General features: G+C 50.9%; 3 protein-coding genes across 3 annotated transcripts; 2 read left to right on the top strand and 1 right to left on the bottom strand.

Annotated features, from left to right (window-relative positions):
• Positions 1-121: 121 nt before the first annotated feature.
• Positions 122-3,151, top strand: FOIG_05882 (uncharacterized protein). The gene is made up of 3 exons (XM_031204763.1): positions 122-1,338; positions 1,387-1,687; positions 1,737-3,151. Exons 1-3 carry the CDS (start codon positions 302-304, stop codon positions 2,139-2,141), a joined length of 1,743 nt encoding a protein of 580 aa, XP_031065012.1. The 5' UTR covers positions 122-301; the 3' UTR covers positions 2,142-3,151.
• FOIG_05881 (uncharacterized protein) lies at positions 2,175-3,175 on the bottom strand. The gene is made up of 2 exons (XM_031204762.1): positions 3,154-3,175; positions 2,175-3,088 (listed from the first exon to the last, which is right to left on the bottom strand). The coding sequence occupies exon 2, from the start codon at positions 3,063-3,065 to the stop codon at positions 2,280-2,282; it is 786 nt and encodes a 261-aa protein (XP_031065011.1). The 5' UTR covers positions 3,066-3,088; positions 3,154-3,175; the 3' UTR covers positions 2,175-2,279.
• A 1,834-nt stretch (positions 3,176-5,009) lies between these two features.
• FOIG_05880 (uncharacterized protein) lies at positions 5,010-12,992 on the top strand. Its single transcript, XM_031204761.1, has 6 exons — positions 5,010-6,264; positions 6,315-6,876; positions 6,928-7,015; positions 7,064-8,902; positions 8,951-10,091; positions 10,174-12,992. Exons 1-6 carry the CDS (start codon positions 6,221-6,223, stop codon positions 12,503-12,505), a joined length of 6,006 nt encoding a protein of 2,001 aa, XP_031065010.1. The 5' UTR covers positions 5,010-6,220; the 3' UTR covers positions 12,506-12,992.
• The last annotated feature ends 17 nt before the right edge of the window (positions 12,993-13,009 follow it).

Here is a 13,009-nt window from a genome sequence, read left to right as displayed (position 1 = left end):
AAGAATTGTTGATACACTGGTTTTGAAGCCTATGCTCTCCAGATACCAGTCAACGTGGTCCCACACTTCAATTGAGCCACTGCACCAGCCACAAAGAATCCAAATAAAGAAAACGGTTTCCCGCCACGTCAACCTTAATTGAGCTTGATTTCATCTGTAACCAACCAACTGTCAACGAGCTTCAAGTGCAGGCCATTTGAACCGCCGGGTCAGACCGTTCTTGCCTATTTCCCTTCTTTATTCATATCTTGATTTGTATTTCCTGTACATTCTTGTCTACCAATTGCCCTCGTATCTCATAATGGCTCCCAAAAAGGACGGCCAATCGGCCAAGGCGACTGGCGCGCCTGAAGGCTTCACGCCAGAACGGTTTGAAAAGGAACTCAAGGAACTTGCGACCAAGGCCAAGGAAGATACTTTTGCGAAGCGGTTCATGGGTCAAGCGCTTGTTTACTTACAGACTCTTTTGCTTCTCGGTTTGTTAGGTGTCGCGTCGAGCGCGTCGCAGCTCAACCTGTCCCCTATCTTTGGGTCCATCCCTTCTGCTGTCACGCACACAACTGCGCTCAAGGCGGCTTGCTTTATCGGTTGGGCCGGCAATTTGATGCTCCGCATGGTTCTTCCTATGTCGACTTCTCAGCTTCTCCCAGTCATCGCCCTTAATATCCCGGCTATCCAGTTTCTTCTCGGGACCTTCACTGACCGTCTTGGCTCTTGGTGGGGTCCTCTCATTATCGAGGGTTTCACCTTGTTCCCCCTGGCCATCGTTTCGGCAGCCTCCGTGGCCGATGTTCTTGAGGACGCTGACCTGAGCGCACTGCCCAAATTCGTCGCAGATGCGGCGCCTGGCATTGTCTCGTGGGGTCTGTTTAGACTTGCTGAGAACCAGTCCATGGAGAAGCTGCAGGGTGTTGTTGGGAGTACCTTTGTGTTTACTCGTGTCGGTATTGAGCTTGTCTTGGGAGCCATTTATGCTATTATGGCACCATCCAAGTATCTCGTTTTGGCTATCCCTGCGCTATTACACACGGCAGTCTTAAACACCCACGTTATGACACCCATGGCTACCGAAGCTCTTAACAGTACCTTGACAGCTCAGAATTGGACACTGTTGGAGCGCCGCGAGTCGTTGACTGGCTATGTGTCAGTCATCGAGAGCCTGGAGAGAGGTTACCGTGTAATGCGCTGTGATCATAGTCTTCTTGGAGGTCAGTGGGTTCAGCTCAATGGTCGAAGAGTGTCCGAGCCGATTTACGGTGTTTTCGTCATGCTCGAAGCTGTCCGTCTTGTTGAGCGGGAGGCTCCCCTGCCTGACAGCGAAGCTAGCGCCCTTGTTATGTAAGTCCCCGTTCTTGTGCTTCGTCATTACTCACTAACATGACATAGTGGCCTTGGTATTGGAACTACCCCTTCTGCCTTTGTTTCTCACGGCATTGACACTACCGTGGTTGAGATTGATCCAGTGGTTTATGAGTTCGCTCAAAAATACTTTGATCTTCGGGAGAACCACCCTGCTGCCGTCGCCGATGCTGTCTCTTATACAGCTGACTTGGTGAAGCAATCCAAGACCTATGACTACATTGTTCACGACGTGTTCACTGGTGGTGCTGAGCCTGTTGACCTCTTTACTCTCGAGTTCCTCCAAGGATTGGGAGACTTGCTGAAGGATGATGGAGTCATTGCTATTGTAAGTAAAGTGAGCATTAACTTAAGCCATGCACTGACATTACCCTTAGAACTATGCTGGTGACTTTGGCCTTCCTACACCTCAGCTCATCTACCGCACCATCAAGAAGGTTTTCCCCTCCTGCCGTATCTTCCGTGAGAGCCCACGAGACGAGGCCAACGTCGAGAAGTGGGGAAGCGACTTCACCAACATGGTCATCTTCTGCCGCAAGACCCCCGGAGAGGTCACCTTCCGCAATCCCAAGCAAAAGGATTTCCTCCGAAGCCAAGTTCGGCAGGCTTTGCTATTGCCCAAGTATGAGATTAAGGAGCAGGTCTTCCTTGAAGATGAGGCTACGGATGTCCTCAACAAGAACGAAACGAGCAAGGTTACCAAGTGGCACCAGGACAGCGCTGCTGGACACTGGAAGATCATGCGATCTGTGCTACCTGGAACGATCTGGGAGCAGTGGTAGACACATATCTATGTTGTATATGTTCTGATTGCACATATTTCGTATCATTGTGTATATTTCTACTTAGATGCCTTTTTAGGTACAACTTGTTCCTGGATATATCACATAATAGACATTTGAATTGTCCACTCTATCGGCCTACTTTTTGGGGTCCCTTGCAGCATTCAACGCATACTGTTGATTGTCCTCATTGAAATCCTTGGAGAATTCGGCAATGTGGTCTGGCACATCTACCCTGTTGTAAGGACCAGCCACTGGTTCACCCATGGTTGCGTGAATAGGTAAGACACCTGTCCAGACTTGGTCCTTGATCGACTCATCCTCCATGTCCCTTTTGTCATCACTGGGACCACCGGTATTGATCTTGGCACTTCCCGATGCGATCTTGACTTTAAGTATGCCAGTGCTTTGAAGCTCAGCTTTGGTCGGCGGGAGACGGGTGTGTCGCCAACGATCAGGCACCACACTATTAGTGATGAGCTCCATGGCATACATCCTCTCCTCCTCGTCCTCTACAAGGACGGCGTGGCCGAATAGGACAGTTGAGCGGTAGTTAAAGCTATGGTGGAAGGAAGACAAAGCCAAAACCAGCCCATCAACATGAGATGCAGCCACACAGACGGGCATGCCTTTCTCGTCACTAGCACTACGGCCCAAGTTCATAATACGGCTTGACACATATCCGTGAAGATAGAGGTCCAGAGGGTCACCAATATCTGCGCTAGGCCGGTCAAATGAGCCCATCTGGCCGATCATTGGGAGGATGACGGGGAAGGATTGGGTGGGTGTGTTGAAAGAGACATGGAGGATCTGGCAAGTGTTGATGATGTGGTGAATTGTCTTTAGGGCATAAACACCGCGGTCGTTTTCACGTTTGACGGTGTTGATGGCCTCTTTGGGATATTCGAGATCGAATCGACCCATTGTGATTGATGCTAATACTGATGCTGTGGAAGATAGGAATGAGCTTGGCTGTAATGAGCGATGCCTTTAATTGTGGTGATTTCTCTACCTCTTATACTTGGATTTACGTCGTGTTACTCATACATCATTCTAGATCCCACAGCCAAGCAGATGTGAGTCGTCGTATCGGAGCCGAGATACGGTATCATGTCATATAATTATTCGGTACATTAGTCCGAGCAATTTGAAGTGTACTTGGTGAGAAGAATACCAGCTAATGTAGAGCACTTGCGCGCCTCTCGATGTCACTGCCATGACAGTATACTTTCAAGATATCCAGCCACATCTGGCTAGCAGTGGTTATGGTGGTGCGGCTAACTGTGGCATCTGACCATTACGTATAATCCAATTGGCGAGTCACATATCATGAATCTGAATGTAGTAATTCCGCATGCCGTATGCCGGTAGCTGCATTTGCGTATGGGGTCTTGCAGGTTGAGTCCCGAGTTTGACAGCTGATGATTAGCTTTTCATTTGGAATCAATCTTGGCTATACCCAGGTTCTGATAGGGTGTGCCATGAGGATTTTGAACGGATGGAGTAATATTTGGCGGTTGCGGGATGAATGACTAACTGGTCTGTGGAGTTTGAGGCTGAAGTTGCCGATATCAGTCTAAGGCTGATCTTCCGGCCCGGTTGTGACTCTTTGCAGGTGACCGGGAGGACCGGCCATGGACGGTATAGGAAGGACAATGGAGAGGGACCGACTTTTCTCTTTTTGGGTATCACAATGCAGCTTTTGTCATGCGCTCAACGTGATATTCGACCAAGGAACAGCTGAGGTTCAGTCTGATGTTAATACATTACGTTATGTCCTACCCTATACATCAATATTGTAAGCTAACTTGGCATCTGTTCAACTCTCTCCTGTAAAAATTCTTTCTTGGCACGCACTGTTAGTGCGGTGCTAGGAGCGGGATTTTCTGCAGGCCACGCGACCACACAAAAACTGCGGGGACGCTATCGGCTCCCTAACAGCAGTTTTCAGAGAAGGAATTTGGAGAGTTCGCCTTCTCTGACAACACCTTTGTCGGATCTAATGGCGGCACCTCAGAACCAGAACGCCTTAGATATCGGAGGACGGTGCCCGTGGCATCGGTAGCGACATCCTCCCGATCAACGACGCCGATTGCGATGGGTTTTTCCCCTTTGAAGGCAAGCCGCACCGCCGGCCTCTGATTCCTTCCCAAGGTTTTTCCCTGCCGCCACGACATACGACTACGAGCTACAACTTGGTTACTGGAGATTGTGGACTGCGTCAGCAGATGTAGCGATGCGTGAGAGAATTCTGGTCGGTGGAAAAAGTCGACAGTATGCCCCCGAACCCGCTGACGGGTGACGGGCTCGAGAAAATACAGCGCCTTTTGTGCCTTGGTATGCTGGATGGTGAAGGAAGCGGGGTATCCTGTACCTAGCTAGCTCAGCACGTCTTTTGCTCCAGTAGGAGATTTGGCTTCGTTACAGCCACCCAGACGAAAAATACACAAACAAACAAACAAACAAACAAACAAACAAACTTGGCATCTGTTCCAAAATGAGAACGCTTGGACCGCGGAGGTTTGGCTGGTATTAGTAATGGCTAATTGGCGTCAGGACATTTACCTGGGGGTTTGTCCAGGTTGATTGTTGCGTGACTTTACACTCAACGTTGTTTTACAAACGAGAACTCTATTCAACACCTTGGGACTGGTGGCTGGCGACGGTCGGGTGATCAATTACTGCAGATCAGTCGTGTTGTAGTGACTTGATTGATGGCCATTCTTGATCTGGTTCTGCGGATAATAAGTTCTTACAATCGACCTATCCAACAGTTAGAAGACTTCTAACCATCCTCCCAAGTCGACGTCTGTTTATCAAAACGTTGAACGATGGATATCGAGTTTACCACAGACTTTAGGTTGTTAGCCGCTGGGTAAGGTTATTACAAGAAATCCGGGGAAGTTCGTAGGGTAGCAACGGGCTGCATCCAAGTGCCCGTGTTTTAGTCCAGTTCGGGAAAGAAAGGCCCAAGGCCCCTCCCTCTTCCTTGTCGTCATTCGGGCGTGTTCGGGTTGAATAAGAGTGAGGCTCCACTGAGAAAGAGAATATAGAAAGTATTGATGCCCATTTATTTCTCCAACTCGCCCGCTTTCCCATAATCACTACTACACTATGTCCTCGGCAATAACCTCATTCTCGTCTCTTCCCTCTTCCTCCTAGAATGCGCCATAGTCTAGGGTGCCTGTCACCCTGCAAGTTGTGCCATGCCTTGGGCGGCGACTTGGTCAACCAACAGCAGGCCTCCCTTTGCCCCGCCATATCTTGTCTCGGTCACTGTCCGAACGGGTAATGGGATGTCATGTTAATTCATCTGAACGCGAGAGGACGAGCGTTATTTCTCTTCTCTTTTATTACTTTTATTGCCATGAGTTGAAGCGTTTCGTTGATGCATCCATCTCCCGGCCAAAGTCAAACAAACTCCTTCGCCATGTTTCAACAAACCGGTCACGCCCGAATAAGTCTGATCCATGGAATAGCTCAACCCTCGCGGTTATAGCCCAGCAGGCTCCCTCTCTTATTCATACCTATGGCATCAATATGCTATTGCCTATGCCTGTTATAGTTCAACAGTGGACCGGCTTGTGTCAAGCGCCGAGTCCAGTCTGGAGCCTCGTCTCAGTATTGCCCTAACAGCCGCCATCTCCGACGACTCCAGTTTCATAACGGAAGATGCTACATTGGGCCTTGACGAAACACCATGATATCTCCATTCCACCCAATCATGTCGGATTGTGCGCCACAAAACAAGCGACTACGCGAGTGAGCTCGAACAAAGCCAGTTTGACCCAAGACCTTCGGCTGAAACCCAGCATGATATAGTGTTGCAAGCGCAACTCTGCCTTTCAAAGTATTGTCCCCATCTGTTGACGGCTCTGGTGACTTTCCCATCGTTGCATCGCATTTCGTTCCATCTCTCCTTTCCCTTTTTCGCCATTATTCTCTTCTAATCGCACATACCGCTGAACTACGTGCAGTAGTATGCGTCTTGGTTGACCCAAGATCTCATTCGTTTTCCTTTCACTTTCCTAGCCTCATCTACTCTTCGTTACACTCGTTCTAATACTAATGTCGCTTTCATGACGAACAATCACCGTCAGGCCCTGGTTGCGGCCTTTACTTTGTAAGTCATCCCCTACCACGATACGAACTGATCGAATAACCAGAGAACAGTGGCCTAGTCGCCCATGCTGGTATAGCCAGTGCCTTTCTTCTTCTAAATAATCGTGCTTCCAAAATCATTCGAGATGCTCCGAGGCTGGCCCTCATCGCGTTCCTTATTTCTTCAGCCCTGTGGGCTCAAATCGATTTCTTCGCCTTTTTACTTAATATCAACTCTATGCCAGGCTGTCAGATCATGGTTACCTTTGCATCAACATTCGATCAGTTCGCACGAGTGTCCATACAACAGAGTCTATTATGGATCTTCAGCACCCACAGTCTTGCATCTCTCACTGAGATAGGCGTCATGCAAGGATTTATTGTCTTACGACTTGTTCTTGGAGGAGTCTTCGTGGGGATTCAGCGCCCACAGCTGAATACTATCTGCCTGACCCAAACGTCCATTCTACCGGTTGGGATTACCGTCTCTGTTGTCGACACTGCTTTCGTCGCTTTCCTCCTCATCAGAGTTATCTCTCGCGGTGTCTATTCGGAGACCCAAAGAGGGGCCATCAGTCCTCGTCAGTCTCGAGCGGTTGCTCTCGTTGTGTTGGGTTTGATCATATGGACAGGAGTGAGTATAGACGACTGACAGATGAGCACAATCATAACTGACTATGCTTAGACTAGTGCTCCTTTGATGCTGAGCATTCAGCCCATGGCCATTGTTGTTCGAACAACTGTGCCTTCAGTAGGTCTATTGATACTAATCGGTAGGTCTGCTCTCAAGTATTCGTTCATGAATTAAGCTGACTCGATAGGGATACTCACTTTGTTCCAAGATCGACTTTTCTCCGACAACTCAAAGCACATACAATCAGCGGACGTCAATGATTTCGATGCCTCGCGAGACTTCAGCACACGACAGATAACCAGTGCGGATATCCGTCGCCCGAGGAGTTATGACGAGATAGCGAGAACATCTGCAGCTGATTTCACAGGAGCATCTAAACCTTGGCCAGTTCCCGCAGAACCCAAACGAGAGCTACCTTTGATCACGATGCCAGCTGCTGGGCAAGCCAACATTGGAATGGGTGGTGTTCCCGTGCTAGGCCAACTTTTCCCTCTACCAAGAACTCAGACTTTGCCAAGCTCGACGAAACCTGAAAGCTCTCGACAGATCTTGCACCAGGCAAATTTGAGCACATCTAGCTCCGGATCTAGCTCTAATTCCAGGACCTCAGCTTCCAGCCAGGAGAACTGGGCCGACACCGTCAAACTGGCCGAATCTCAACACAGCTCTTTGTCTTCAGAGAGTACAGCGTCCGCCACTACTTCAGCTTTCTTGTCACCGGGGACGGAGGAAGTCCGGCGACGATCCCCTCGGCAGTCTCCTCGACATTTGCCATCGCCAGCCCTTTCAATCTTTCCTCGTACGACTCCCACCACGTTGCAAGCACGCACACCCACCAAAGCCGGAGGAGAAGCTGTCGTGAACTTTTCTTTGCCCGTCGATGCAAGAGTACCGCGCCCGTACCAGCCAATGCGAAATCAGCCCCCGAAATCAGCACCTTTGGCCGTTATTCCCAGAAGCAACGCGAACGAGATTCTGGCTAAGAGAGAAGACTCTGCAAAAACATTGTCAGTGGTTCATCGTCCTCGCCCGATACCAAGAAAGTCGAACATCGATCGCGCCCTCTTCCCAGCAGAAGGGTCTCCAAACCTCCAGCACCACAAGCGATCACTGTCGTGTGGTTCCGTGAGATTCAAACAGCCGCATGACACACCAGCTGAAATCAATTACGACTTATCTCGTTTAAATGAATTTGCCAATGTTCTACATGCCAACATCCCAACACCAACCGAAACCGACCGTATCACGAGGCGACGATCACGATCTATGGTTGAGCTACCGATATTACCAGCTGATATCGAGTTCAAGCCGAACCGCAATGAAGCCAAGCCACAGATCGACAAGTCAAATACTCTGACCGCTCCCACCAAGACGCCAGCAAGCCTTACTTTAGGTGAGACATCGATTCAATTTCCCAAGAGTCCTCAGCCTACAACTGCTCAACTTCATGATGAGCCAGTATCTGCGACAAGCTCATCTTGGCGTGACCCGCATGGAAAGGGATACGGTCGACGATCTTCGCCTATTCTGCCAGTTGAAGACCTGAGCGCACTCACGCCTTCCACGGTTAGAGATGATGATTTTGCCCTTGACGCGGATATCAGGTCGCCTGCGATGCAGGTCCACGTGCAGAGGGCCCTGACGGTAACAGTTACGGCAAAACATCAACAACAGAGTGGACTCCGAGTTGCGGAGACTCTATCAGCATCGAGCGATGAGAGTCCTCAGGAGCCCTTACCCTTGACTGTGCACAAGCCATCTGCCGAAGCCAATGTCGGCTCTGAATCGGAGTTGCGACGAGCCGAGGACTTGCACCTCACCGCAAAACAACATTTCTGGCCATCACAAGTGGGGGAAACCCGTCCAGCAACTTTCTCAGACAGGGGATACACGACAAAGCCGCGTCGGAGTCTTCCGCCAGCACCGCTGGTTCTCCGCCGGACCGACAGTTTCTACGCTGAGCCATCGCCCGTGGAATCCGACCTTTCTGAAGAGGATGTGGTGGGAATTTTCCCAGACAGGACCCGTAAGTTCACCTGAATTTGCTATTGCGCAATCGCTAACAGTGGATAAGATTTTGGTTCTCCAGGCTCATCTTATCAGATAGCGGAAAATGATAGACTGGCACTGTTGACAAATCTGGAACTGGAGCTGAACGAACAGGAACACCAATGGCAAACCATTCGCCATACCATGCACGTTCGTGATTCGCTATCAACTGTGGGAACATCTCCTAGCCGAGATTCGCGATATGGGTATGGAAGTGCACGCCTGTCAAAGGTTGCCCAGCAGCGAGGTCAGCTGGATGCAGACTACGACATTCTGGCGCTTTTCCCCCAGGCCGACTTGAAGTCCAGGACAAAACTGGCGGCTAGCTCGACATACCCCAGGTTTACGAATTCATTAGCAACACCTACCCCTCCTGATACTGATGAAGAGAGCGAATACGCCGAAGATCATGAGGATGTCATTGGTCACGCCCAGATCAGTCCTGCCAAGGCGGCCATGGTGCTGTGGCGCCCCATAGCTTCCGTGCAAGCGGTTACTAGCACTAGCACTGCACCGTCCCTCTGGACCCCGGCTCGCAGGCCACTGAGGGAAATCGCGCCAGTGGAAATCCCAGGAAGGTCAATTCGAGGACCGGTGAGGAAGGACATGAGATCTCTCGTGATTGAGAGCTCAAGACTTTGGGAGAAACCTGAATCAAAGACCGAGGTATCCAATAACGGACTTTGGCAGCCAGTATCTCAAGTCAAAACCCAAGTGGTGGAAGTTAAGGTCCAGCAGTCAAAGCCTCCCCGCAACCCCCCGCGTCGCATCAAACGTGTCACTATGCTGCCAGATATCCTGGAGAGTCCAAAACCACTCCCTGATAGGCGCGGGACACTTGGGATCTTCCAATTCCCATGGGGTGATCGGTCAGACTGTGCGACAATAACACCGATGTTCATGCCTGGCATGACTTATCAACCTGTGGTGGATGGGGGTATGCAGACGCAGATGCAGCATAGCGGCTCGGTGTTTGACATGGAGGACTACGAGCAGGATGACGGGGAGTACTACGATTCGAGCGAAACGTACGATAGCGACGATGAGGATTGTTTCGAGCTGGCCCAGCCTGTACCCCAGCCAACGGACACGTATTTCCACGGAGCCCCGCCTGAAAAAATATCAACTTCTCACGAGGACGAACTAAAACCTCAGTCAATTGCTGAGTAAGTAAAAATCGGCCACAATGACCTGGTCTGGCTTGGCCTGGGTATTGTCAAGAATGAGGCTGATTATTTTTCTTTGTAGACAAGGCATAGATTCGGAGCTTTTGAAACATTGCGAGACTTCCGAGGATGGTTATGCCAAGGATGTGCAGATGCAGATGCACGACAGCGGCAGAGATGACAAAGCCAATGATCGGACAAGTCTCCGTACACAGACCCAGGTAAAGTATGACGAAGATGGAGACGCCGACAGCGAGAGCGAAAGCCCACAGGCTGGAGATTACAGCGCAAAAGCCGGTACAGCAGTTGGTGCTCCCCCCACCTCAACAACCACCATAGCGATGACGATTGCGGATATGGATCTCCGGGAGCACGTCTCTGAGAAAAATCGAATCAGGGTCCGCCAGCAGCCGCAATTTGGGGGTCGAGTTGCATCAATAAGCATGCCTGTGCCGCTGATGGCTCGTTGCTTATTGATGGACGTGGGTCGAAATGAACAAGACTGGGCTGGCGCACCAATCACCGACGGCAATGGCACTCATGGGACGTCCAAATCCATCTTAGGCCCCTGCACTGACAGGGAGTCTAAGTCCCGTGGCGCCCCAGGCGCAGGGCATCCGCAACAGCACCACCACCAGCAGGCAACGCTTCTGTTCCGTTTCTTAGAGGATTCCATTTCTAAGCCAGCCGACCTTAAGCTTGATTGTGACTCTCCGACTCCGCAGCCGCTAAGTCCGCTCGTCATTTACAAATCCGAAACCCCGACACGCCGGCGACAAATCTTGGTTATTAACTTGTTGTATCCTCCATCAATTCCCACCCAGTCTTCTCTTCAGCAAACAACAAACTATCCGAACATTTCCATGGCTCTGTGGACTCCTAGCACCCCTGTCTCACGTCCCAACAAAGGACTCCCTCAACCCGACGACTCTACCTGGAACTCTTATATTCCTGCTGGTGAGGCTGCACGCCTCCTCCCTGCAAAGGCCGACATGCCTTCTATCAAAAGCAACTCGCTCTGGACCGCCCCTGTCAAGAAGGCGCCTTTCAACAACTTCGGACTTTGGGGAACCACACAACCGCTGCCAGGCATGTGGACTCAATCGCCATTCAACACCAAGATCTCCTACGGTCTTCCCCAGCCTGATGCTGAAACTTGGGCAACCTATCTCGTCGTCGAGGACGATGCTACCCGAGTAAAGCCTAGAGAGGCCGAGCCTCTACCTGTAGATAGCACCTCCTTGTGGACTCCTGCCATCCCCGTTATTTCCAAGATCGTTTCCGAGGATGGTCTCTGGAGCGGATCAAACTCCGCACCTTCGCTCAGCGGCTCCGAACCCTCTACACCTAGCGAGACCTCGGCGGTCAATTTTGGCTTGTGGGAGCCTCTTGCCGCTACTGCTTCCATTGATGATGAAGAGCCGATCGGCCTGTTTAGCCTCAGCCACCGGCGCACCGACTACCGCACAACGAAATTGGCGCCTGCTGCTCAGGGTATGGAACGCTCACCACGAAGAGCTCTAGAGGCCTTCCCCGATTTTGGATTTACCCACCTCTGGAACATGGCCCCTCTCTGGGATTCCAAGGCCAATGCCGCCGCCGTTCAGTCGCAGCGTGAGATTGATTCGTTGGTTTTGGAGGGCCTATTCAGCCTGAATCATCGCCGAAACAACTTCCGTACTACGTCCGAGAGCCCCGCAGCGCTCGAGACCCGACCCAAGCAGCGCATCTCGCAGCAATCTCTGCCGAAGCTCAACACAGATAGCCTCTGGTCTGTGCGTGCATCTAGCCAGGATGTTACCGAGATCAATTGGCTTGCTCTCTCCACAGTCCGACCGAGAACTGCCTCGGTTGTGTCTTTCACTGATAGCGAATCCGTCGTTTCTGACGTGCCCGCTCTCACCAGGGCTTCCTCCATCAAGTCAGAGATGTCCCGACCTGCCGCTACACCCGCTGAGTGGCTCGCTGCCTTGGACGAGGCCATTAGACTTGGATCTGGAAAGGCCCCAGAGATGGACACCGAGGATCCTTGCGCACCTGACTCCGACAACTACCAGCTCTGGTCCAAGCCTGGTGCTGACATTGGTGAGCCTGTCATCGCATCAGATGAGCTTTGGAAGCCCTCTACTGCTCGCTTCCTCGAATTGACGCCCACACTCAGCGAATTCGATAAGCAGCATATTGCATCTGGCACTTCTCAGCGCGGTCGGGTCCAGAAGGCCCGCCCCCCGATGCCCCTCTACCCTGGCTCGTCCTCATCCGCCTTTCTCCCGGGCGCAAGCGAGACTCCCCGCGACTTCAGTGCACAGGGACTTTGGGTTCGCGCACAGTCTCCTGCTCCTGGGGCTAAGGACGACGGTTCATGGATTGACAAGTCTCTTAGAAAGGGACTGTCATTCGTGCAGCTGTGGTGACGGAACCCTGCATGGAAAATAGCAACAACGACAACCCCCGCTAGGTTGGGGTCGGGTTGTGTGACATGACGTTACGATCATCAGATTTCTCGGACATGATTTTGCGAAACTATAGCATAAAATTGCTTTATACCTTGCTTTCAAAGCGGATGATGTTACTATTTGAACCGCAGTAACAGTCAGTTGGAGGAAATAGGAGCGTGCTTGACTTGATTTGGCCTTGGCCTTAGCATTTGGTTTTAACCGTTTGGCGTTGGACGCGATAGGTCTCTACATCGCGGGTGGGTTTTCTTTGTCTCATTGCGTGCATTTGCTCACGCCTGCTGTATGAATAGCAAACAACACGGCGCAGTCAACCTGAGCCTCAGAAAAGTATCTTAAGCATTCGAACTCGAATGACAAATCGATTAAAATATCAATAAATGACTCGATACACTTACTAGCCCCTTGCATTTTGTGTTTATATGCCTCAACTTTTAAGCCCTTCGTATGTCACAACTTCCG

The sequence above is a fragment of the Fusarium odoratissimum genome, assembly GCF_000260195.1.
Source record: "Fusarium odoratissimum NRRL 54006 unplaced genomic scaffold supercont1.8, whole genome shotgun sequence".
NCBI lineage: Eukaryota > Fungi > Ascomycota > Sordariomycetes > Hypocreales > Nectriaceae > Fusarium > Fusarium odoratissimum.
Note: the sequence above shows the minus strand (reverse complement) of the source record. Positions and strands in the feature narration are given on the sequence as shown.

Bases quoted from the DNA above. Each gene is read 5' to 3' on its own strand.
- FOIG_05882 (XM_031204763.1), top strand. From the start codon at position 302: ATGGCTCCCAAAAAGGACGGCCAATCGGCCAAGGCGACTGGCGCGCCT. The intron at 1,339-1,386 runs GTAAGTCCCCGT...AACATGACATAG, and splicing joins GAAGCTAGCGCCCTTGTTAT to TGGCCTTGGTATTGGAACTA. The intron at 1,688-1,736 runs GTAAGTAAAGTG...CATTACCCTTAG, and splicing joins ATGATGGAGTCATTGCTATT to AACTATGCTGGTGACTTTGG.
- FOIG_05881 (XM_031204762.1), bottom strand. From the start codon at position 3,065: ATGGGTCGATTCGATCTCGAATATCCCAAAGAGGCCATCAACACCGTC.
- FOIG_05880 (XM_031204761.1), top strand. From the start codon at position 6,221: ATGACGAACAATCACCGTCAGGCCCTGGTTGCGGCCTTTACTTT. The intron at 7,016-7,063 runs GTAGGTCTGCTC...CTGACTCGATAG, and splicing joins AGGTCTATTGATACTAATCG to GGATACTCACTTTGTTCCAA. The intron at 8,903-8,950 runs GTAAGTTCACCT...ACAGTGGATAAG, and splicing joins AATTTTCCCAGACAGGACCC to ATTTTGGTTCTCCAGGCTCA.